Genomic DNA, 24755 nt, shown 5'->3' on the forward strand with positions numbered 1-24755 from the left:
AATATTTAAAAATGTAACTCAATACTGAGAGCTACATATTTTAGTTCAGAAACTTTTCCATTATGGAAAGCAATCCCTGCTTCTATCCATGTTTAAGTAATGAGTAAAAAAGCACACTGGATACCTGTGTGTTCAAGCATCCGTATATTGTATTATAACTCTTAATGGTTGTTATAATAAAAAGTACACATGCCATTTTTGTAAAAAACACTCATTACTTTCGGATGTATGTTCCACTGCGGAAAGAAAGAAAAGGGAAAGGGAGCTGCAAAATTAGGGAAATATTAGCTCTTAACCCAGCTCAGGAGAAAATCTGGATTTTTTTTTCCTGAAGTTTTAAATTAACTATATTTTGAAAATGTAATTCTCTAGTGTGACATGGCAAAAGTATAAAATACGATGGTCACTGCACATTTTTCTACTAAGGAGAATATGTGTTAAACCCCCCTAACATTTACAAATTTTTGCAGCTATCTCTTGATCTTACCTGAGTGGAGGAAGACAGCTTTCCTTTTATCATGGTTTCTGGTGACATTTCACCAGAACAGGAGATCACAGGGGGGCTCTGAGTGGCAAGGTGTGATGAAGGCAGCAGGGGAGATGGTGCTTCCACTTTGCCATCAAATTCGCCCCTTGAACGATTCAAGTTGGCACCAGGCCCTGGGGAACACAGGAAACGAGTCTCACCCACGTGAACTAGCACCAGCTGGTGGTTTTAAAAAAGACCCTGAAAAGGCAGTGAATGAGCACTTGCAGTTTATCTTCTGTCAGTGGGAGGGAACGCAGCAGCGTAATGATGCCAGGCCTTTTGTGTTTTTAAAACCAGCCTCCCCACCCAAAATGCCAGTTGCCTGCATGTGATGTATGTGGTGGGGGTTATACCTCAGAGCAGCAAAATGATCACTAAAGAGAGTCACATGGGAGAAAGAAGCAAAAGGTAGCACAAATATTCCGAACAATTACATCTCTGAAATACACTGCTTTAACAAGTACTATTTCAAACATATAGCTCTAAATTTTCCATGAACATACACAAAAATTATTTATCCATTATCCATATAATTGTCTTTAAGAATTCTGTCAAAGTCTTAAGCCCAACATTTAACCATAATAAATATATAAAATAATTTGTTTTATATAGTATACTTAATCCCAGATCTCAAAGTGCTTTACAAAGGTGAGAAAGTATTACCTACATTTTATGATTGGGAAGGCAGAGAGCTTAAGAGACTTGTACAAGATTGCACAATTAAACCCTAAAAAGAGTTAAACTTTAATAGAGGTTTAGAATGTAAGGGGGAAAAAAAAATGACTGGCCACTAAAAGGCCAACTTATTTTTGCTGTGCCCGACAAAATAAAAGTGTATCCCTTTGTTCATGTTGTGACAGCAGCTAAGTGGTATACAGTACTCAGAAAGTATGTTGACAATCAATGGTGAAAATATAATGATGTTTTGACTAAGAAAAATTGCTATACAAGTTTAAAATTGTTAATTAAACCTTAACAGCCATCTTAATTGTTGCCTCATTTCAACCTCATAAACAAACAATCGCTTGTGAAAAGAAAGTGGGCAAAATCATCAGGAACAAATACTGTATATGCATTGTTAAATATGGTATTTGTAAACTAAGCTGTAAAAAAAGCACAATTTAAAATACTTTACATCCTTTCAAAGGCTTTTCATTCTTATTACAAGAGTACAATAATTTGCTTCCAAGATAGCAAACAAGGTGTATAAAAACTTAGCATAATTTTAATCAAATTATTAAATACATGCAAATGTTAAGTCACATGGCATGAACAATTATTTCACAAAAGATACAACTTAATCAAAACAACAATGAAGCATTCCACTGAAACTTAAACCACCCACCCAACATTTTATTAAATACCAAAAAAGATTAAAGTGACTTTAAGATGCCTTGTAACAAGGATTCCCCATTACTTCCTCAGTTTATTTAAAACACCACTGCTACTCTTGCACTTCTTATTATCTTCTGGTTTGGCCTCCTCTGTTTTGGTCTTCTGCATTAGAGTTACTCTCACAGTTTAGTGAGTTACATTCAGGAGCGATAGGAAGAGAATATTTTCAAGCTTGCCTTCTATTTAACAACAAACATTGCAGGGCAGTGGAAAATGCCAAAAAACCCTATATGTAGGGAGTAATGAGGCAAAATTAAATTAAGTTACTACCTCCAGTTACAAACAGGTGGATTTCTTGTCTTAATTTACCATTAGAACATGTGTGATTTCCTTGTGAATGGGCAATGATCTGTGGCAGGTTCAAGAACACATGGAGAGTACATACAAATGTAAGAACGGCCACACTGGATCAGACCAATGGTCCATCCTGCCCAGTATCCTGTCTTCTCACAGTGGCCAATGCCAGATACTTCAGAAAGAATACACAGAACAGGTAATCATCGAGTGATCCATCCATGTTGTCCAGTCCCAGCTCTGGCATCCAGACGCTAGGGACATCTAGAGCATGGGGTTGCATCCCTCACCTTCATGGCTAATGGCCATTGGTGGACCTACCCTCCATGAACTTACCTAATTCTTATTTGAACCCTGTTATAGGTCTGGCCTTCACAACAGCCCCTGGCAATGAGTTCCACAGGTGACTGTGCACTGTGTGAAGAACTTCCTTATGTTTGTTTTAAACCTGATGCCTATTAATTTCACTGGATGACCCAATTCTTGTGGTATGTGAAGGAGCAAACAACACTTCCTTATTCACTTTATTCACACCATTCATTATTTTGTAGACCTCCCTCATATCCCTTAGTAATCTCTTTTCCAAGCTGAAAAATCCCAGTCTTTTTAATCTCTCATCATGTGGACGCTGTTCCATACTAATAATCATTTTTGTTGCCCTTCTCTGTATCTTTTCCAATTCTAATACATCTTCTTTGAGATACAGAGTAAAAAATATTTTCAACATTCAAATTAATCAAGGGAAAAAATCAGGTTTATAGTATTACACCACTTTAGGTAATTGCACGATCACTGTCCATCTACACAGATATGAGATTAACTGGTGTTCTGATTAAATCTACAATACTGATCCAGATTGCCCTGTTTACATTGCAGCTCTGTATTGTGACTCTAGAGAATTTACATATGGAGTCCAATTCAGGCTAGATGTAGTCTGAACTTCGGCTTTAGCTTTTGGAATTCCTGTGCTAGGTCCATTAGTAAGCTATACTTGGTAATAAATGTGAAGGAAACAGCTGCCCACTCATTAAAGCAACAGCAAAGGCTGATGGAATGGGCAATTTTTTGGAGCGTGAGGGGAAACAATATGCCACTCCTGAAAATGGAATGGAAAGATATGCAGCATAAAATAGATATTAATTGTTGTTATGTATCTACTTGTTTGTTTCTACCAATTGCAAGTATCAAATTAAGGTAAATCATTGATGTTTTGTACTATGCATATAAGTAAACAGTGTCTGAGTTTAGGTTTTAATCCATTCTGATTAATATAATAAGAAATATTAAGATTATTTTTTCTTTAAATTCTTTCATGGAAGCAAGACAATTTTCTTAATCAGAAGTTAGAATTATCAATTGTCCTGTAGTCCACACTGTTCACAGAAAAATATGCACAGAAGATCTCAGTGATAGCTGCCTGAAAATAGTATCCTCCATTGCCAAGAACACTAACAGCTTTAACAGTAAACTCCTGTAGAAAACTTAAATTGAAATGCCAAGATCATTATGACATGCTTAAAATGACATCAACTCTCCTCTAAATTTTGTAAGAAAACGTTCGTGCCTACATGAATACCACTTGGGAAAACTGACCACTGTGTAAATGTATTCCTTTAACTTTTTGTTAAAATAATAATTATTACCTTAAATGAATATCTAAAAATAAAATATTAATTGGTTAGCCCAAGAGAAAAGGGCCCTTTGTACCATGGAATTTGTTGTGTAACATGCTTCATATGAATTGCTTCTATAAACAAACAGAGTAAACAGGAAGAGCCGAACAGACATATGGAAAACTTTATAACAGACTAATCTGAAAACATGAAAGGAGTCTTTTTTTTTTTTCAATTTTTTTAAATAAGAGTTGACTTCAATCACCAGAAAACTGAAAACTTAACTGACTTTTTAACTATGGAAAATATGGATGAAGTAATCAGATCAAGTTGTTTCCTATAGCATTACCTGAAGGGCAAGAAATGAAAATAATTTTTTTTATTACTTTTATTTTTAAGCTGATTTGAATTGGTTAAGTTTAAAAGTACTGCATTACCTTCTGCTCAGTTGTTCTAAAAGCAATATATGAATATCCACTGTCCATTAATTGAGTATTAGGGATTTCATTCCTCTCTTTCAGTATCATCATCATTACAATAGGTACAATGCTTGGACAACCTTTAAAATTAATGCTCATTTACACAGAACTTTTTACTTTGTTTTGTTAGCTTAATGTTTACAAAACAGAACCTCATTAAAGTTGACATGAAACTAACCCTTTTAGTAATCAGCAGTTCTCTTTACTCACCAAGCACAAAGATTTCTCAGGTTTAAAATCCATTAGAAAAATCAGCAAAGGTATGATAAGCACCTTTAGGTATTCTCAATTAGCTTCTTACAACAGTATAAACTATGCCAGAGAAAAACTAAAGAACCCCTGTATTTCTACAGCAAACAGGGGCGCAACCAGAAATTTCCTAAGGAGGGAGCCCGAGAGGCGCATTTGTGTGTATGCATCCCCCCAACCCCTTGCACTGCCATGACCTCTTCCTGCTCTCCTCCCACAGGAGAGACTGACTGACAAACACTTTCCCCTCCTCGCATCACCCCTGAGAGTTGGGACCCCTGTCCCCTCCCCGTCTATGGCCAAGGAGGGCGGGGGGGAACCCTGGGTCCCCTGATTCTCTGCCCTCATTGGATCCCTAACAGTGACACAGTTATACCCCCATCAGAAACCTCATGAGTATGTCAAATAAAGAAAATACACTCTTACAACCTATTCCTCCTTACCTCAACCTTACTCAGAAAAGGGACAGCAAATATTACCAACACTATTTAGGTAATCTTCGTACAATACTATTTTCTGGGTCAGGAAGACAACTGAATCAACAGATGGTTAAGATCCAACACACTTTCTTTTCTTTTTTTAAAGCTTCGGGATGAAAACCATTTAGAAATGCTCAGTATTACTGCACGTCATTTTCAGATTTGACAAAATAGAAAACAAAACTACAATAAATAATTTTTTTAAAAAGAACTTTGTTCATTGCCTTTTTTTTTTTTAATTAAAGTTCCAAAGATTTAAATGACAAAATCCTCAACTCAGGGGTTTGAGAAAGAAAGTAAAGAACTGAAATAATGGGAGGGGGAAAAAATCCAAAGATCAACTACTAACCTAAATTGCATGTTCTGAATGTATTAGCAGTGCCCTAATCACTTGATACATTATAACTTACAAGTTTAATCCTAAACAGGGATTTAAAAACAAGCTATCACTTATGGCTTTTTAATAAAAACAACAGGATATAAAAGTTTAATGAGAAATTTTAGTGTACAGAGTTAAATATCACTAAAGAATTAACATTAAAAAGATACTCAAATTGAAGGGACCATTATAAAACAAGTACACTCAAAATTATGACAGTAGCTCCTAGTGATACATTAACAAACAGCAAGGAGCCTAATCAAATATAAAGAGGAGGTTCCCCCTCCCGCCCCCCCGCTTCAATCAGCCGTAAAATGAGTCTCCCCAGGCTTTTGGGCATAGTTGTGGCAAAAACTATAGACCAATTATCTTTTGCTCTTAGCTCCAGAAGAAATTCATTTCACTTGCATGAAGACCAAGTAATGAGGGCCTATGTGGTGAATTTCATGTGCTGGTGAAAGCGCAAGGATGTGAAATCAAATACCTGCCAATCTAGGGCCAAGATGAGGGGCTGCAGTGTGGCATCCTCACAGAGCTGTTACTCTTGCCCATGAAGGCAGAAACTGCTTCATCATGCTATTACTCCTAAAAGCAGCAGAGAATCCTGTGGTACCTTATAGACTAACAGACGTTTTGGAGCATGAACCCACTTCGTCGGATGCATGTCATGTCGGATGCATTCACCCACGAAAGCTCATTCACCCATGAAAGCTCATGCTCCAAAACGTCTGTTAGTCTATAGGGTGCCACAGGATTCTCTGCTGCTTTTACAGATCCAGACTAACACGGCTACCCCTCTGATACTATTACTCCTAGACGCAGTGGCCATGACACATTGTTCATGTAACACTGATCCCAGGTCCCCTCCCTTGACCTGCCCTATTCCTAGCCTCCACCGCCCTGTAGGCCTGGTGAGGAGACTCTTTCTACAGAATGCAAGGAGGGCAAAAACTCCCCTGTGCAAAATACCCTGCCTACAGGTTCCTCCATACAGTTGCAACAAGAGTTTAGGTGGCACAAAGTGCCATGTGCTGCTTCATTGCAATGGGGCCATCTGCATTCTAGGAGTAGTCTGAACAACAGAATATTCTACTTATTTACTTAGAGAGATTACCAAAGTAAAGAAACTACCCTAGCAATTAAAAAAATGCAAAACATCACCCCCAAAACAAAAGAAACACAACTCCAAGTTGCAAACAAACAACAAAAAGATTACAACCGCCACCCCCCTTCAGTTTTTTCACTTTTAAAACCAGACTGACTTCAACAAAAAATTAAATTATTTTCATTTTGGGAATGAGAAGGAATATTAAGATTTGCCATTATGTTATTTTTAATTGCATTGCCACTGCACTGTAATTCGTCATACAATTCGGGTGATTGATTGTTAGCTTAAAGGTGACCTAAACATTTTGGCCTTCAAAAATAAAAATAAATAAAAATCAAATATGTGCTAAATATTCTTTTCGCTTTGTTTATTTGGGTCATTCGCTGCCTTAATGATGTTTTCTTTCCCCCCCTTTCTGGAAGTCTGAAGTGCATATACTGCTACTGGCCATGTTTTGCTTTGTACGATGGATGCCCCAGGCAGCATTCTGCTCCCCTACTACTGAAAATACCATCTCAATACAGCATATATGGTTGTTATTTCTATTTTCTTCAGCCTACCAAAGTTTTATCTAAAACATTTTACAAAAGATTTATGCATAGAAGAAACTATAGAACTACCTTACAACACTGGCAAGCATATATACTCAAGTTCTTATTAATGGTGTGTACACATAACCAGTAGAGCATAACCTGAAGCAACCAGGAAATCATCCTATGAACTATGATGTTTCCACATACTTGAGACTTGAAGAAAGTATGTTTTAAGTTATGAACAAACAGAAGGGTCACTTTTATCCGTAAAATGAGCATGGTGTAAGCTCAACAGTTTGTCTCTTTCACCAACAAAAGTTGGACCTATAAAAGGTATTATCTCACCTACCTTGTCTCTCTACCATCCAGGGATCAGCACGGCTACAGCAACACTGTAAATGCTTTTACCCTGATTATTAGCGGATACTTAGCAAATGTGCAAGTGACTAGTTGCAAGATGCTATCAAGAATTTCCCTTCCTTCCTCAATTCCAGGTTTTGTAATTATCAAATTTTTAGTCCGAAAATAAACCCCCCGAAACAAACAAGTATCATCACTCTTTGTACATAAACATAGTGGAAGTCATAGGCTATAGAAACTGTATTCGTTCATTATCAAATACAGAAAATCGAAAGGAAGAAGCAAAAAAGGAATAGGCTTGTTGGGTCTACAAACATGACCAACTCTCAATTTATTTTTAAAATTTACTGGAGTGGCAGTTCATTCCCACCTGCATTTAAGATTGATTCATTTTTTTATCCACATCCTACACAGCATCCCTTCTTTAACTGAAAAAGTCAAATATTCCATATTCTCTAAATACGTAAAACCATGCTAGTGATTTGTCAATAAGCACAATGTCCAAATCAATGTAATAAATATCTCCCTAATACCTTTTGTATTTCCGACAATGGCTACTAGAGCTTTGCTGCATAACACTACAGACAACAGGATTCTAAACCTCATGGGATGTGCATTTATACAGAAGTTTAACATAGATATAAATAGTAAAGGAGTAATAAATCTAGCGTGACCTGAATTTCCTTCTTTTTCCCTTATTAGTTTTTAAATTAATCTTTAAGCAAAAATATAAAAGTATAAACTTACGAGATAAAGAATGTGTGCCTTTGGGTAAGTACTCGAATAGCAGAGAACTGTCCTCTCCCAGCATGTCAGCTTTCAGAGATAACAAGCTGTTCTTACTCATGAGGGCTGCGCGCAGATTAGCAACTGTCGCAGCCTGAAGTGCATCATCCTTCTCCGGGGTAAGAGGCTGAGAAAGGTAGCTAGCATCACCTCCTAGGAGTGCTTCATCAACATTTGCATAAAGGTCTGATCTCTCCACTCCGCTATCTGAATTGCTGGGTTCCGTCACATCAGCACCTATGTAAATAAAAACACCATTAGAGAAACATACAAAGAATTCAAACGTTCAAGGTGAGATCTCTACCACGCGCATTTCTAATCTTAGGACTAAACAACTAGGCAACAATAGTACATAGGAAGAGGACCTATTGGCTTTGCTTTCATAAGTAGATGGTACAGAGTTTGGATCTCAACTTTTATTGTCCATTACATATTTTAATTTAAAACAGTTACACATTTTTACTCAACCCAAAACATGCAACTCACATGCTTCTAATGTCCAGACTACACAAAGATTAAAGCAAAAACTCTTAACGTTTTCTGTTGCCAACCACTAAAGACTTATTCTAATACATGGTGAGAAACAAATTTAGTGTGAGTAACTCTTCCATCCCTTGAGAAAGCCTGAAGGTGAACTGAAATATTATATGACCCATAATCTTAAAACAGAAAGTGTGTACATGCTACAAATTACAAGAGATACATCAGAACCAGTTCAGTTAAGGTTCTCCACCAGATTCTACCAACTTGGGTTGCAGTCTTCACTGTTGTCCTATGAAGCAGCTGGTTACATCACAGCTATCACAAACAATGTAGATGGATAGGCAAATATAAGATAATCAATGTAACTCACTGGATTATACTGAGCAATTCATACTTTGTACTACAGCAAGAGTTTCACTGACCATGACAGTTAAGATTTTATCATAGCAGGCTAGTACAGAAACTGTTTTCAACCACTTTAAATTGTGGCTTTCCAGCTGAAATTTTCCAGGCTTGGTCTTTTCCCCAAGATGAAGATTTTGGAAAATCTGAGCAACAACAGGTCTACTACAATTCCATGTGGTCCCTGACACAGGACCGGCGCTAGGGTTTTGAGCGCCCTAGGCGGACGGCAATTTCACTGGCCCGCGCACTGGTCCCGCGGCTCTGGTGAAGCTGCCGCAGTGGTGCCTGCGGAGGGTCCAGTGTGCTTGCGGGCGGTCCACTGGAGCTGCGCAAGCAGCCGACCGTCTGCAGGCACGACTGCGGCAGCTCCATCCAAGCCGCGGACCGCCCGCAGGCACTACTGCAGCAGCTCCACCGGAGCTGCCTGCCGCCCCCTCTGGCGGCGCCCTGACCCAGGGGACACCCTGGGCTGTCGGCTGCCGCGGCGGTGCCCTGACCCAGGGTCAGAGAGCCTCCGCAGCAGCCGGCAGCCTGGGGTTTCCCTGGGCCAGGGGACCCCTTGGGCTCCTGGCTGCCGCGGTGGTGCCCTGACCCAGGGTCAGAGCGCCTCCGCAGCAGCCCGGGGTTTCCCTGGGCCAGGGGACCCCTTGGGCTGCAGGCTGCCCCGGCGGCGCCCTGAGCCAGGGGGCTCCTGTGGCTGCTGCAGCAGCGACCTGACCCAGGGGACACCCTGGGCTACCGGCTCCCGCCGGCAGCTCAGACTCCCTCTCTGTCCTAACAGCAGCGGCTGCTCAACCATTTAAAAAAAAATTGGGGGGCGCTTTTTGGCACCCCCAAATCTTGGCGCCCTAGGCAACCGCCTAGTCTGCCTAAATGGTTGCACCGGCCTGGCCCTGACATCATTCATATTAAAAGTATACCATAAACTACAGCTGTACATCTATTATAAATGAAGTTTAACATGAGTACTTGTGAAAACAGACCACTTGACATAGTTAATTGCCTCAGAAGTAAAAAATATAATGGACTATTACAACAATTAGCATAAGTGCAAAAGAATGAAAAGAATATTAGTAAATAATACACATGTATGTAAAGTTGTAAATATTACATTTGCATGTTTTTTATTCTACTAAAAATGACATCCATACCTTTAGCCATCATGATAATTATTTAAAATATTCCACAAAGGAATAATCACCCAACAGAGCAGCAGTGACCACACACACAACAAAGTTAACTAGCCATCAATTCAAAATAGCCGAACATACCCAACAAACTCAAAACCCAATCTTACACACACAGCCATTGCCAAAATCCTGAGCAAATGGACAGTCAGTGCAGCATGTCCTAAAAGTCAACAGACTATGGCTATTTTGGAAAGCCAGCAGGACATCACTGAGAATGCCCCATCAAAGGGATTCTGTATCTCCGCAGAGTACGTGTGGCTGGCTCATATAGGGAGAGAGGCAGATTTTCCAGCAGACAGGTCCCAAATGATTTATCACTTTATATGTCAAAACCAATTCTTTAAAATTCACTCAAACCAATAGGCAGCCAATGCAAATCAGAGTGCTGATGCTGTGTGCTCCCCTGCAAGATATACTATTTAACAAGTGAGTTGTAGCATTCTACACCAGCTTCAGTTTTCAAATGGATTTAATGTGTGGCCCCATAAAGAGCATATTTATAATTTATATAGCAATTTCCATCACTACATCTCAAAGTGCTTTACAAAGGAGGTCAATCTTTATCCCCATTTTACAGATGGGGAAACTGAGCACAAAGGTGAAGTGGCTTGCCCAAGGTCACAGAGCAGGTTAACGGTAGAGCTAGGAATAGAATCCAGGTCTTGAGTCACAATCTACTGTTCTGTCCACTAGACCACACTGCTCTACATTACTGTAATGTAATTTTGAGGTGATAATGCTACAAATAACAGCAGCAAGATCCAAATCGGAGATCAAACGTTGCAATCTCCTGTCTGGGAAAAGACCAGAAAATGACGTATTGGTCACTGCTGTAATATGGAGTGTCTAAAAGCCACTGTGTTTTAAATGATGGTCTAAGACCATTCCAAAATTAAGAAACGAAGGACAGATGAATACTGTTGACACTCTACACTCTGAGGAGAACCCTGTAACCCCCATATTCATTTGTATATAATTTTGATGTTGCATACAAGGTATCCCTTGAAAGGTATCATGGGAAAAGTTATGATCTGCTGAACCCCCCACCCCACAACACGCTATAAAAAAAACTCCATGCCCCACTTATGCCACAACAACTGTTTCTCTGCATATAAAAGCCAGGACCAACATCAGTGGATAGTAAGCAGGGCAACTGCTCGGGGCCCCATGTCACAGAGAGTCTTGTGAAGCTAAATTGCGCAGGCTTCAACTTCAGTCCTGAGTGGCAGGGCTCGGGGCCCCAGGCCACAGCCCCATGCGGTGGGGCTTCAGCTTCCTGTCATGGGTCCCAGAAAGTATAATGACGTCCCTGCTTGGTGGACTCCTTGAAACCTGCTCAAGGCCCCCCTGGGGGCCCCGGACCACTGTTGAGACCCACTGGTCCAGAACATACAAGACAAAGCTGGCTTTCACCCTCATAAAAAATATTTAAAATACTGTACTCCATGCCATCTTCGTGGCCTTCCTAATGGGCACATGAATAAGAGGGGTGAAAGAGGAAACACTGCAATACCCTACACTTGAGAGCCCTATTTGAGAAACACTGTGATCATGAGACTAAAGACTATCCCAAAACATTTGCATAACAATAGCAGAATTAAGGTTAATCACATGGATATCTTGGCTTTTTAATGCTTAACTATGCAACTTGAAGTTTCTCTTAACAGTTTTTTAAACAGAAGTGTATCTGAAGTTAGTTATTTGTGATATGCTCTGATCTCATATTTGCCTCTCAGGGCACTTTAGATTCCTTGTCATACTTCGAGGTTTATTCTGTTAAACTGGATTGCATGTATGAAGATAGAACAATAGCCTGCTGTTGTCCCATACCTACATCTTCCCCTTCCTTCAAAAATGACAACTATTCACTACTCTGTAGTACTCAATCAACACTGTTGGAACTTTAGGGGAAATTAAAGGATGGCAATGCAAGTTTTGCAACAAACATGACAGCAGTGTTTAGATTCAGCTGGCAGACATATGCTCTCTCTCTCTGTAAAGCAGAACTATTTCTGATTGTTCCCTCTCTCCCTCCCCATATTTTATTTCTGGAGAGTCAGCTCAACAGTCTTAGTTTCTTTTAGAAAAAAGTATTTTAAAAATTAGTTTTCCAAATTTAAAAGGTTAATATTTAGCCACATTTTTACTAGTGTTTATAATTAGAGGATAAAAGCATTTTTTTAAAATGTCCCTTTAATCAAAATGATTAAAAAATCAAGTATCGCATGAAGATATAAAGAAATGAAGAGAATTATGGCTAATTAAAAAGGCAATTTAACAAACATCTTTAAAACCTATTACTCCTATCAGCATTGTTTGTAGTGCATTTTGCATGAGGTGGCAAAGAATTCAGGCCTGAAAGGATGTTTGACAACAATGACTGTTGCCAAATATTGGGCAGTAAAACATTTCCAGTTTTCTTACTTCTTTTCCATAGCCAATTACAGATGCTGACTGACAGTTTCCAGAATGTGTTGCTGCATGCTGCACATAAACACTAATTGCCAAAACACAGACAGATTAATTGTAACCACAAAAAGATATTAAGTATTCATCAAAAGCCAAGATTACAGGCAGCCAATGAAATAGTGACTTTAGGGCTTCCAGTATTTATAGTTGAAATGACCTAATCAAATATACATTAAGGCAAAATAACTAATCACACTAATGTAATTACTAAAAAAATACAAAATAAAAATACAAAACAAGAAACCACCCACACACAAAGTCCCTCTTAATTCAGTTTGCAAAATCCCTCTCTCATCTGATGTAACAGTAATCTGCTAGCAAAGAATCATATGAACCTAAAGTATCCATCACTGCCCAATTAACTAAGGCAGAGGTGGAGAACTTACGGGAGGCAGCCCAGATCCAGCATGCTGCTGCATTTCATCTAGCCCGCGGCTAGTCTCCACGCTGCAGGCCAGAAGACTTGGGTCTCGGCGCCGCCCAGGGTCTGGAGCTACAAGCACCAGCTCACACAGCTGCATGGGGAAGCTGGGGTTGCCAGGCCATTAAAAGTACGGTCGGCTCCGCACAGCTCCCAGAATGTCCCTGTGACCCCTAGGAGCAGGGGCGATCAGGGAAGCTCCACATGCTGCCCCGCCCCCAGTGCCGGCTCTGCAGCTCCCATTGGCTCGTAACTGTGACCAATAGGAGCTGCGGGAGCTACGCCTGCAGGCAGCACGCACAGCTCCCTAGCCCCTCCGCCTAGGGTCTGGACATGGCGGCCACTTCTGGGAGCATCACGGAGGCAGGAAGCCTGCCTTAGCCCTGCTGCACCGCCGTAAACACTTGCACCCTGAACCCCCTGCCCCAGGTCTGAACCCCCTCCCACATCCTGATTCCCTGCCAGACCCTGCACCCCAACCCCCTGTCCTGAGCCCTCTCCTGCACCCAAAGTCCCCCCTGGAGCCCACACCCCAACCCCCTGCCCCAACCCTGAGCCTGCTCCCGCACTTCAAACCCCTTGACCCCCCAGCTCTACCCAAGCTCTACTCACATCCCCAGCTGGAGCCTTTACCCCCTCTCACACTCTGAACTCCTCATTTCTGGGCCCACTCCTGAGCCTAGGGGAAGCCACAAGCCTCCGCACCCCCCGCAGGGCTGGAACTGCAAGCACTGGCTCGCCCTGCTGCAGAGGAAAGCCCTGAGCCTCCATGACCCCTCCCCTGCAGAGCTGTGTGTGGCCCATAACTGATTTTTCCTGTGTGTCAGTGGTCCTGATAGAAAAAGGGTTCCCAACCCCTGAACTAATGAGTTCATCAGGGCCCTTCCAATTCAAGTCAACCAAATTCCAGTAAATGTTTGTTTTTTTTAAATTATCCAAGGAGGAGGAGGAATGTAATAAGCCTTAATTCACCTAATGTTTATGGTATGTGTATGCTGCAGGTGAAGGTGTGACTAAGCATACCATGTTAGCTTTTATCTAGCTAGTACTGCTGATAATAGTCATGTAGATGTGGCAGCAAGGACTTCAGCATAGGCTAACAACCTGACTACAACACATCAGGAAATCTGGGTACATACCTGGGTTAGTAGCTTGAGTTGCCATGTCTTCACTATTATGATTATCCATGCAAGCTAGATGAAATCTAGCACAGATATGCCTACTCATGCTACACTCACACCTTCACTTATAATGTAGACACTTCCTCAATGAGAACTTAAATGACATTTGCTTGCCAAAGAGAGGTATTTCTCTGCATCTTTTTATATCATTCACAGGAAATCCTGGTTAGCGCCAGAAAATTACACATGGAATTAAAATGCTGTTCTGAAAAACTGAGCTCATTAGTATCTGCTAATAATTCTCCCACAATTATTCCACTGCCCCACCCTCGTTTCCAGACACTAAAGCTTTCAGAAAATCTTTATTAGGAAATTCAGTCTGCTCAAAGATTTTATTTTTTTTTAACAGCTTTTAATAGCTTCCTTTTAACAGCTTCTGCTATACTGTAGGTCATACACTTCTGAAATTCCAAAAGCAGTGTTTAACTGGGAAAATCCTTATTTACACAGGAAGCCCAATTACATGCATCTTGTTGGAGACAGACCACACATTCTAGCTGAATAGTGCACAACACACTCTCTTCATCCCTAACTACGGTGACCACGGTAAGCATTAGCACAATTCTAGAAACAGTATTTAAGCAGTTTAACAGAGTGGCTGGATAGCAGTTTTCTAAACCAACATAGACAAAGCCCTCTCCACATAAATTTCTACTTGGATAGAAGTGAACTGGACACTATTTATGCTGAGGAGGACAAGTGACAAGAAACCAGTTTTTTGTTCTTTGGTACGTACATACTGCACACTGAGTGGATGTTTTTAGAGAACTATCCCCAATGACTCTAAGATCTCTTTGAGTGTTTCCAGTTAATTTAGACCTCATACTTTTATATGTATAGCTGGTATTACGTTTTCCAATATGCATTACTCTACATTTATCAGGGCCACCCAGAGGATTCAGGGGGCTGGGGGCAAAGCAATTTCGGGGGCCCCTTCCATAAAAAAAAAGTTGCAATACTATATTTTTTACATTTCCAAATATATGATACTAACCAGTGAAATACATTCAAAAATTAATTTTTATCATTTGAAAATACACAAAATACATTATTTAAAACATTAAATGCTTTAATGGTATGTATACATTTGCAATTACATAATGGGCTGTCGCTGGGTGACGATTGGTGCCAATGGGCTGTCGCTGCCTGGGCGTGGCAATGTTGTTGCCCAGGGCTGGGTGGGGAGCTGGGCTCTGGGTTGGGGGGGTGCCTGGTTCACAGGGGCTGGGCTCAGAGCTGTGGGTCAGGGATGTGGGGGGGGCCAGGGGATGTCTGGCTCAGAGGGGCTGGGCTCAGAGCTGGGGGTCAGGGCTGGGGGGGGGACTGTCCGGCTCAGAAGGGCTGGGCTCAGAGCCGGGGGTCAGGGGGTGTTCAGGTCAGAGGGGCTGGGCTCGGAGCTGGGGGTCAGGGCTGGGGGGTGGTGTCCGGCTCAGAGAGGCTGGGCTCGGAGCAGGGGTCAGGGAAGTGTCCGGCTCAGATGGGCTTACCATGCTGCTTACTCTCACCTCCCCACTCTCCCAGCACCTCAGTGTGCTGCGTCCAGAAGCGGCCCTGGACAGAGCTAAAGCAGCGTGGCTTCATGGGACTTGAGCTCCCACCACTCAGCTGCAGCTCACAGCCCACGTGGCTCCGAGTGGGAGGAGCTCAGGCCCCAGGGGAGCCATGCCGCTTTAGTTCTGTCCAGGGCTGCTTCTGGTGCTGCCGGCGCACTAAGACATCAGGGGATGGGGGAAGGCAGAGGCAGGTGGGAGCCTCCGACATTCTTGTGGGGGCCCCTGCAGGGCCTGGGGCAAATTGCCCCCCCCCATGCTCGGGCAGTCCTGACATTTATCAACATTGAATTTCATCTGCCATTTTGTTGCCCAGTGACCCAGTTTTGTAAGATCCCTTTGTAACTCTTTGCAGTGATCTTTGGATTTAACTATCTTGAGATATAGCGCCCTAGGGGTACTGTATCTCAGCAGCATGCCACTGCTGTAACAAGGGTTTTATTTGAAACTACTACTAAACTGGAACTTCCTACAAAACTTAAGGAGGACAAAAAATTAAAACAAAAGAAGATGGAGAAATTCCAAATACAAACACAAATTAAATACCCAAAACAGAAGAACATAAGGCAACCTTCTGTGTGCGGAAAATAATCCAAAATTGTTATGTGAGTGACATACTTGGAAAGCATGAATGCAGCAAACTACATAAAACTATAATAAAAACATACCAGCCCTGGTAATATAACCATTTATCCACTCTTTACACCATGACGATTGATTATAATTTAAAAAAAAAACCTGTATTTTATTCATCTGCCATAAAGCTTGTCTAAGTCAAGAAGAATTTTTCATAGTTGGCTAAAACATACCTGGGGAGGAGGCAAAAGTCTATAGGTAGATATTAATTTGTTCTGTGGCAGACAATTTTAGGTTGCATAACCAGAAACATCATACACACAGAAAATAATCCTTCTATATTGCATTATTTACACTAGGAAACGTACCAGTCACTGACATTATGTGTCACCAATGGGGGTAATTAAACTAGAGCTGAAAATAACTAAAAATGTACACAGAACAAAAAAACCACATTCATCACTGTTTCATAAACAGTGGTTGAGCACCAACTGGTGCGAAGTTCAGCTATTATTTCTGAAACTGTTATGACACATTTGGTTCTGTTGTTGGTTACTAATTTGGAAGTCCATGTCTGAGGTCTGACTGTTTACCAACTCCAGGTAAATCACAGAATGATAGGAATGTTGGGCTGGAAACAATCTTAAGAGGTCACCTGTCCATCTCCCACACTGAGGCAGGATTACATATACCTAAGAAATCCCTGACAGATGATTGTCTAACTTGTTCTTTAAAACTTCCAGTGACAGGATTCCAAAGCCTCCACAGGTAACCTGTTCCAGTGGTTAACTAACCTTATAATCGGAAAGTTTTTTTTTCCTAATATCTAACCTGAACCTCCTTTGCTACAAACTAAGCCAATTACTTCTTGTCCTACCCTTGGTGGACATGAAGAACAACTGATCATTGTCCTCTTTATAACAATCTTTTCTGAGGAGTTGTGTCACAGCCATGTGATTCAAGGTGCCTTATCACTGAGATCTCAGAATATTTTGAGCGTATTATACAAAAGGATACCAAAAGAACAACAAATGCTGTAGTGACTATTAGGTTATAATTCTCAGTATGGTTGTTGCAAATATCTTCTAACTGTTCTTTCAGCATTCCAGCCAAGCAGACCTGAGCTCTTTGGACTGAGCTATGTCTAGAAGGGCTGTAATGTAACATTTCAAAGGAGCAAGCTTACACTTTGAATAACTTCCCTAGAAAACCTAGTGTCACTACTGAATCCTTTTCCACAGGGATATTTGATCAGCTCATCTCCAGATAGAACACACAATTCTCATTCTGTGCAGCTATATAGTTATCTTGAACACTTAGCATGACATGTTCTTTATAACTGTAGCATGAAAGAAGCAAGAACCACGTCAGAACACATTACTCAGGTGTCACATCAGGTCAGACTGAGGACACTATTGGGATTTGGTGCCTCAAGAAAATGTAGCTGATGCAAAATGGAGTATGGTCTTAACAATCACTAAGGCTGTGTCTACACTGCCACTTTCAGTGCTAAAACTTTAGTAGTTCAGGGGAGTGAAAAAAAGACACCTCTGAGCGACAAAAGTTTTAGCTCTGAAAAGCGCCAGTAGAGACAGTGCTTGCTCCCAACGATAATGCTACCACCGCTCATTCAGGGTGGTTTTTAAATCGCTGGGAGAGCTCCCCCCCCAGTGATAAAGCATTACGACACGTCACAGCGTGGCCACGTGTACGGTGTAGACATATCCTAAACCTCTCCCTATATTCTGCAGAAGTCCAACCACCAAACTGAGGGTTTAGAGCCATAATGGAATGGCACTGAAATGCAGCTGATACGTTTGACTTGAAAGGCAAGGAGCTCAATGACCACTTCAAAACTCTCAAGTTGCTAATTTGGAACCCAATGCAAAAGATCCTACACTAAAAGAGGATGATTCCAATGGAGAAAGTCTAAATACAGTCACTAACCTTTAAGAATTTCTTTGCAGACTTCCATATTAACTTCAGACTCAGTCTAATGGGAAGCTATGGAGGATGACAGGTATAACTTAACTTAAGCCTCCTGGGACCTGATAGCTTGAGTGACATCTGTGAGCAGACAGTAATGCACTTACATGAATCACGCTACTTTGAAAGAAGACAGGTAGTGCTCATGTCTGTCCATGATTGACATCAAGATGACACTTGGGTTAGAACATGTAGCTGTTGGGTTGCTTCAAGTCTTCAGACAGCTTATAATAATTGTAATGAATATACAGGTTTAGAACCCTTAAAAAAGCAAATACCAAATATCACATCAATTTTTAAAGGATCAGAAACTTAGCATTAAACACTGCAGACCACACGCGAGATGCAAATTTATTTAAAACATTTTGCTCTAAAAAAAATAAAATAGCAACTTGACCTTGGACATGCATTTCTCACTCAAGCCATATAAAAAGTCATTACTTTTCCCCCCACTCTTTTTTTGTTTTATAATCACTGCCTCATATTTGGATTAGAAAATGGTATTATTATGCTCCATGCCAAAAAAAAAAAAAGAGGGGGGAATGCTAATATTTCTGGACCATATACAAAAGAATGCTATAGGAGAACAGAATATTTTTTAGTTTAGTTATCCTGTCAATAATTATCATCTAACCTATGTCATGTAACCAATGAACCACAAAGTGTTCTGTCCTTGATTAAAATTTACTGCTGCAATAAGGAGAAGAGCAAGTCCATGAACTATGTTACAATGCTGACAGAAGTTGACATAGATAAATGAAAAATTTAATTAAACTGTGGGAGCGGTATCTGTGAGAGTGAGCATTTAAAACCTACCTCCATCAATTAAAACATACTAGCATTATGGACAATTATTTGCAGCAGAAGTCAGATTTAATAAGTTTTTTAGATAAGGTTCTATTTACAAAAAGAATGTACTGTCCAGAAAAACATGAAGTATTTACCCCTTGAAGTTTCCAGTGAAGAATTAAAACAAAAATAAGATGTGATAAAGTGACCCTAAAAATATGAGAACAAAAAACAAGAAGGATACGTAATTCCAGTCTTCAAGAGCCTGAAAAATGTACCTGATGCTTTTAAAAAAACTAAACCTATTACCCTGGATGAAAAATACTTGTGCCACCACCTCTCAGATGCAGATCATATGGCCTTAGAAACAGCTTCTGCAATTTAAAGGTTGAATACAAATCGTGTACTGTAATTAACTGTAACTTCTTATTTCATTTAAGACATTTTAAAAAATGCAATTCTTGCTTTTGTTATACATTTATCTTGTCATGGCTTCACTCCACTTTTTGTTTTTCTTTCCTATCATGGTTCATAGCATATCAGTATCACGTTATATTCAGCATCTGTTTCTTCTTTTTTTTCCTCTCTACACCAATTTCTCTCTTCCCTACACTGTGTTCTTTAACTCCTCCTAAACATTTTTCTATCATGCTTTTCTTTTTTCCCAGGCTCCCAGTACCATTCTTCTCTCTCTTTTTTAAATTTGTTCCATCAATTTCTTCCCTCTCCCTCCTGAATATTGGCTTTCTGGAAAATTTTCAAGCATTGTGTGTGAGAGAGCAGGATACTGATATACTAAGAACCACCAAAGGGAGTTTGATCCCTCTCCTGTAAGTCCCTCCTTGGCTGCCTGAATGAGAAAGAATAACTGTTTCCCCGTCTCAGTCTTCAAAGACTCCTGGATGATGAGATTGAAGACAAAACTCCACTGGAAGCTGAAGCTAGACAAATTCAGGCTGGAAATAAGGTGTAAATTTTTAACAGGAGGGTAACTAACCACTGGAACAGTTGATCAAGGACTGTGCTGAATTCTCCATCACTGACCATTTTAAAATCAATATTGGATATTGTTCTAAAAGATATGTTCTAGGAATTATTTTGGAGAAGTTCTATGGCCCGTGTAACGCAGGTCAGACTAGATCATCACAATGGTCCCGTCTAGTCCTGGAAACTATAAGTCTCTGAATAAATTACCTGATCATTTTCTCTGCTTGATTTTTGGGTTCCTAAGTCAGTAACTCCAGTGCCTCGGCTTTTATACCAAAACTTTAGGTCCCGCAGCAGAATGAAAGCACCCCATCACCTTGGCAATTTTATTGCTACTCTTAGGATTCTGATAAGCAACATAAAAACTGACATGACTTTGGTCACTTTCATTCTGCTGAGGTCTGGCAAAGCTATAAGCAACACCAAAGTCACTGGAACTGCCTGCAGACTCAGTAAGATGGAACTGCATCACTTAATACTCTGTTCACATTTGGAAGGTATTCTTCAGCATAAGAGCTAGAAACTACATTTCTTTTAATTTAAAGTTTTGATTCTCCAGAAGCTGGAGGTTAATCACCCAAGTAAATGGATTTATCAACTTCTATCTATGTATCATATGCATTTGTAACACAGCCACTACCATAATATCTGGACATCTAATAAAGATATTCAGAAGAACCTTCACAATCAGTTATTAAATGGACAACTAATCCCACTTCTCCTAATAAAGAAAAAGAGTCTTATAAAATGTGTAATGTGGGAGGGAGACTAGGAATTTTGATTTTGTGGGACTGGGTGTGCCTCTGAACCATACAAAACTAATGGTGAAAATAGCTTTTTGTTCAGAAGTTGCTGGAGTCAATATTTTTGTGGTATCATATTTTATTCAAATGTCTTTTTTCTAGGTATAATAATGTTTTAGAAAAGCATAAGAAAGTCTAACGTACAAGATGACAGGAGTGTACGGTCTAATCTGTGGAAACTAGTTGTAATTACATGTGCAGTTTTATATAAAGAGGCTAGATGAGTACCTAGCACACAGTGGGTACTACTGGAAATAAATATTTGGCACAGCAACAAAACAGGGATCTGATTTGTATTTTACAGTTAATTTCTAATGTAGATATTTATCATTTAAAAATCCATTTTTACATTTAAGAGTTAACTGAGTTATTCATAAATGTTGCTGTGTGCTGTAACAGTGAATAATTTATAAAGTACCTCTCTTACATCTGTATGTGATCCACAGATAACATATTAAGTGGCATATTATACCTTGGAGGGGAGGTGGGTACCCACAGGTGGGTAGGTATTTAAAAAAAATAATATTCTAGAAACACTATCAATAATATTTAACTTTGCATTTTTAATGCAAGTCACATTTATAAATTACTGTTGTGTTGTGTGTGTGTAACCCAAAACTAAGTATGTAACCATCCAGTGCTAAGGGGACATTAACTTCACAAGCATGCATTGCAGCTGCCACAATTGCCTGTATCCACCCACCTTCAGAACAAAATAAACCAAAGCTTTTATATTTATTGTGTTGTAGTGGATCCTGGCCTTCTACTTTGTCTCCCACTCAGAGAGCAAGAGCTCAGGTTTGCACATTGGGGAAACAAGTATTAGAAAGCTGTCAGTGCCACATCAAAGATATAAACACAAACCCTTCTCTAATGAACATTTTAAAACATAAGAATGAAGGATTGTTTAAAATGGGGCTGTTAAAAGCACATTACCTCCAGACAAGTTTAAGTGGTCAGAGCAGACATGGAATATTTTAGTTACCAGCATATATATTCTTGGGTGCTTTATATCTGGTAGAATATGAGACCTATAGACAACTTCAGACAAATAAGCCTACAGAACTTTAAAGAAAAAGGGGGAAAAGATAAAGGTGAGCACTTTCAATAAACGGAAGGTACTGAAACACTAAGTTATAATTCACTGCAAAAGAAAAAAAAAAAAGTCATGTATTTATAAAGCACTCCCCCCACAGAAAGACCGAAGCTACTTTAAAGCTATAGAGCAGTATTAAGATAGGGCCCATATGCACATTCTAGAGTAAATAAATAAGAGTTGAATATAAACTTGTGTGTCAACTTCTGTTTTAACACTTATGCAAGAAAATAACTTGGACAGTCTACAACTCTGTTTTATCTTCAGCCACAGCTGAATAAAAATAATAAAAAAAATAGGATTCCATAATGAAAAAAGGTCCAAAATCCAAGACATTTTCTTTCAAATACTTTCCCTAATAAGATACACCATTATCATAGCATTATATTAAGTTCCATACCTAGTATTCATGGCCAGCCTATTGTTGCTGGAAAGTCAAGCAAGTTCTAAAATATATAGGCCCCAAGTCTGTGAACACATACATGTTTAACATTATGAAAGTGAAGTCAATCAATGGGATTGATGTCAGGGAGTCTACTAATGCACATAAAACTCTACCACATGCACAAATATTTGCAGAATTGAGGCCTTCTGATTGTATGGTTCATTATTTGTAATACAACATTTTTTACACTGTTATAACATGTTATTTATAAAACATACTTACTATTTTATTGCATGTTCTTTAAAACAGACAAGTCTAGAAGAACTACTAGAGAACTTAGATTGTAAATGCTAGTTTAAAGATAGGTGACATTAACAGATGACAGTTTAACAGATGACATTGGATTGATACTTAGAGTACAAGCCTTATTGTATCTTGATAAATTCATCTCATTTTGGGTTTTCTGATATGTAAGCCAATTTACAGAACGGGATATGCCCTCTTCATCCACTCCCAACACTCTCTATATAATTATCTGAAGGCAATTTACAAACTTGCGTGGGAGTGGGAAGTGAAACTACGTTGGGAGGCAGGGGAAACATATCTGGACTGCCAAAGTCAGACTTTCAGTGTATGAATAAATCAAAAAGATTAAAAATAACCTCTGCATAATCGTACTTGCAAGATGCTAGCCAGCAGCACCCAGGAAGTTGGACGGAGGAATTCTAACACCACAAGGATTGTAAAACTGCCCTCAAAGGGTCAGATTCTGATATCCTTAACCATGTTGAATAGTAATTTATTCTAAAAGGTAGACCTACTGAAGTTAATGGTACTTTTTGTGGAGTAAGGCATTACTCAACATAACGGAGGGTATCAGAATCTGGCCCAAAGTCAGCATCAAAGCTGGATGCCAAGTAAACTGTGACAAACACTGTCAAAAATGAATACCCTTGATGTTGGAAAAAGACAAAGGACAGCTCTTTGTACTTATAATGGTAATTCTGCAGACAAAAACAGGTGGTATTTTATGGGAGCCAGTCTGATAACTGTATGAAAGTAGCATCCTTTAAGGTGCCCTTCAAGTCCAAAGCCCCAAATCAGCTGAGAGAGAAAGGGCAGGAAAAATGAAAATTAAAATTAGTCTTACAGAACTAGAACTTTCTGATAAAGCTGTCTGATGTCCGGAGGTCTGCAATGGGATGAAGACAGTCTTTTGGTATGATTCTGAGACACTGCCATATTAATTTACTATCATCAACCTATTTATGGGTACATGATGAAATCTTAATAGCATGGGTAACACGATGGAGAAGTTCTCTCTCTCAATTATATGACCAAAAAAACCAGAGGGTGCCTGTAAAAGAATGACTGTCCCAGCTACATCACATGGTCTAATGCCATTAGGAGGAAGTTTCATCTTCTGATTCAGTGAGGTTTCCCGATCAATTAAGGAAAATGGTAAAACATCAATCAACAAAATTATGTCTTCACAAAATAAAAGGTCTTCAAATTAAATTTGATAGTTTTGATATCAAACGGTGATGCATCCAACTCTCAGATGACAGACTGAAGGTGAGCATGGGAAAGGGAGAGTGTTGTCTGTGGGTATGTGTAATAAACGTCTGTCTCAAATCTGGACTTAGAGTTCAACATCTGAGTGTTTACTGTGAATCTCCCCCAAGCTTATACCCAGCTTGGATTTTATCTCGCTGCCACCAACTAGGACTATTTAGGGTTCCTAGTTACCCCGAGTCACCCCAACCTTTCCCTGGGGGACACCCAAGACCCAGAACCCCTGGGTCTCCCTATCTCAACGGGAAAACAAGCTCTTCCCCCTTGTCTCCTCGTTATCTGCTCCCCCGCTTCCCCCTCCCTTTTCCCTGGGTGAGCCTGGGCGATGCAGTACTTAACTCCTTGAAGGCAAAACAAAGAGGGAAATCACCCTCCCCCTGAGGCGATGCATTCAAATCTAGTAAAGCTAATATAAAGAGATTTTCCACCCCCCCTTCCTGTAGCCTCACCGGAGAAACCCCAAAAACCTCAGCCAGGTTTTAAAAAAGAACTTTATATAAAAAGAAAGAAAATACAAAACAATAATCTTGCATTAAGAAACTCAATACAGGCTCTTGCTTATAAGAAAATATGAATAAACAGTCTGATTTAAAAGATAGCCCCGTTTAAACCAGTCCAGCAAATCAACACACCTGTAAATACAACACAAAGCTCA

At 39.9% G+C, this 24755-nt stretch overlaps 1 protein-coding gene across 3 annotated transcripts in view; it reads right to left on the bottom strand.

Moving 5' to 3' along the window:
* Positions 1-24755, bottom strand: part of ZBTB46 (zinc finger and BTB domain containing 46) — a 101723-nt gene that overhangs the window by 31081 nt on the left and 45887 nt on the right. For 2 of the 3 annotated variants that reach the window (XM_032766481.2, XM_032766482.2), the window contains 2 exons: positions 8166-8441; positions 488-660 (listed from right to left, as the gene is read on the bottom strand). In XM_032766481.2, the coding sequence (XP_032622372.1) occupies positions 488-660; positions 8166-8441 (449 nt within the window). The remainder of the gene's footprint in view (positions 1-487; positions 661-8165; positions 8442-24755) is intronic. The other variant, XM_032766485.2, reaches the window with a different exon arrangement.

Source organism: Chelonoidis abingdonii, chromosome 14, assembly GCF_003597395.2.
Source record: "Chelonoidis abingdonii isolate Lonesome George chromosome 14, CheloAbing_2.0, whole genome shotgun sequence".
Taxonomy (NCBI): Eukaryota; Metazoa; Chordata; order Testudines; family Testudinidae; genus Chelonoidis; species Chelonoidis abingdonii.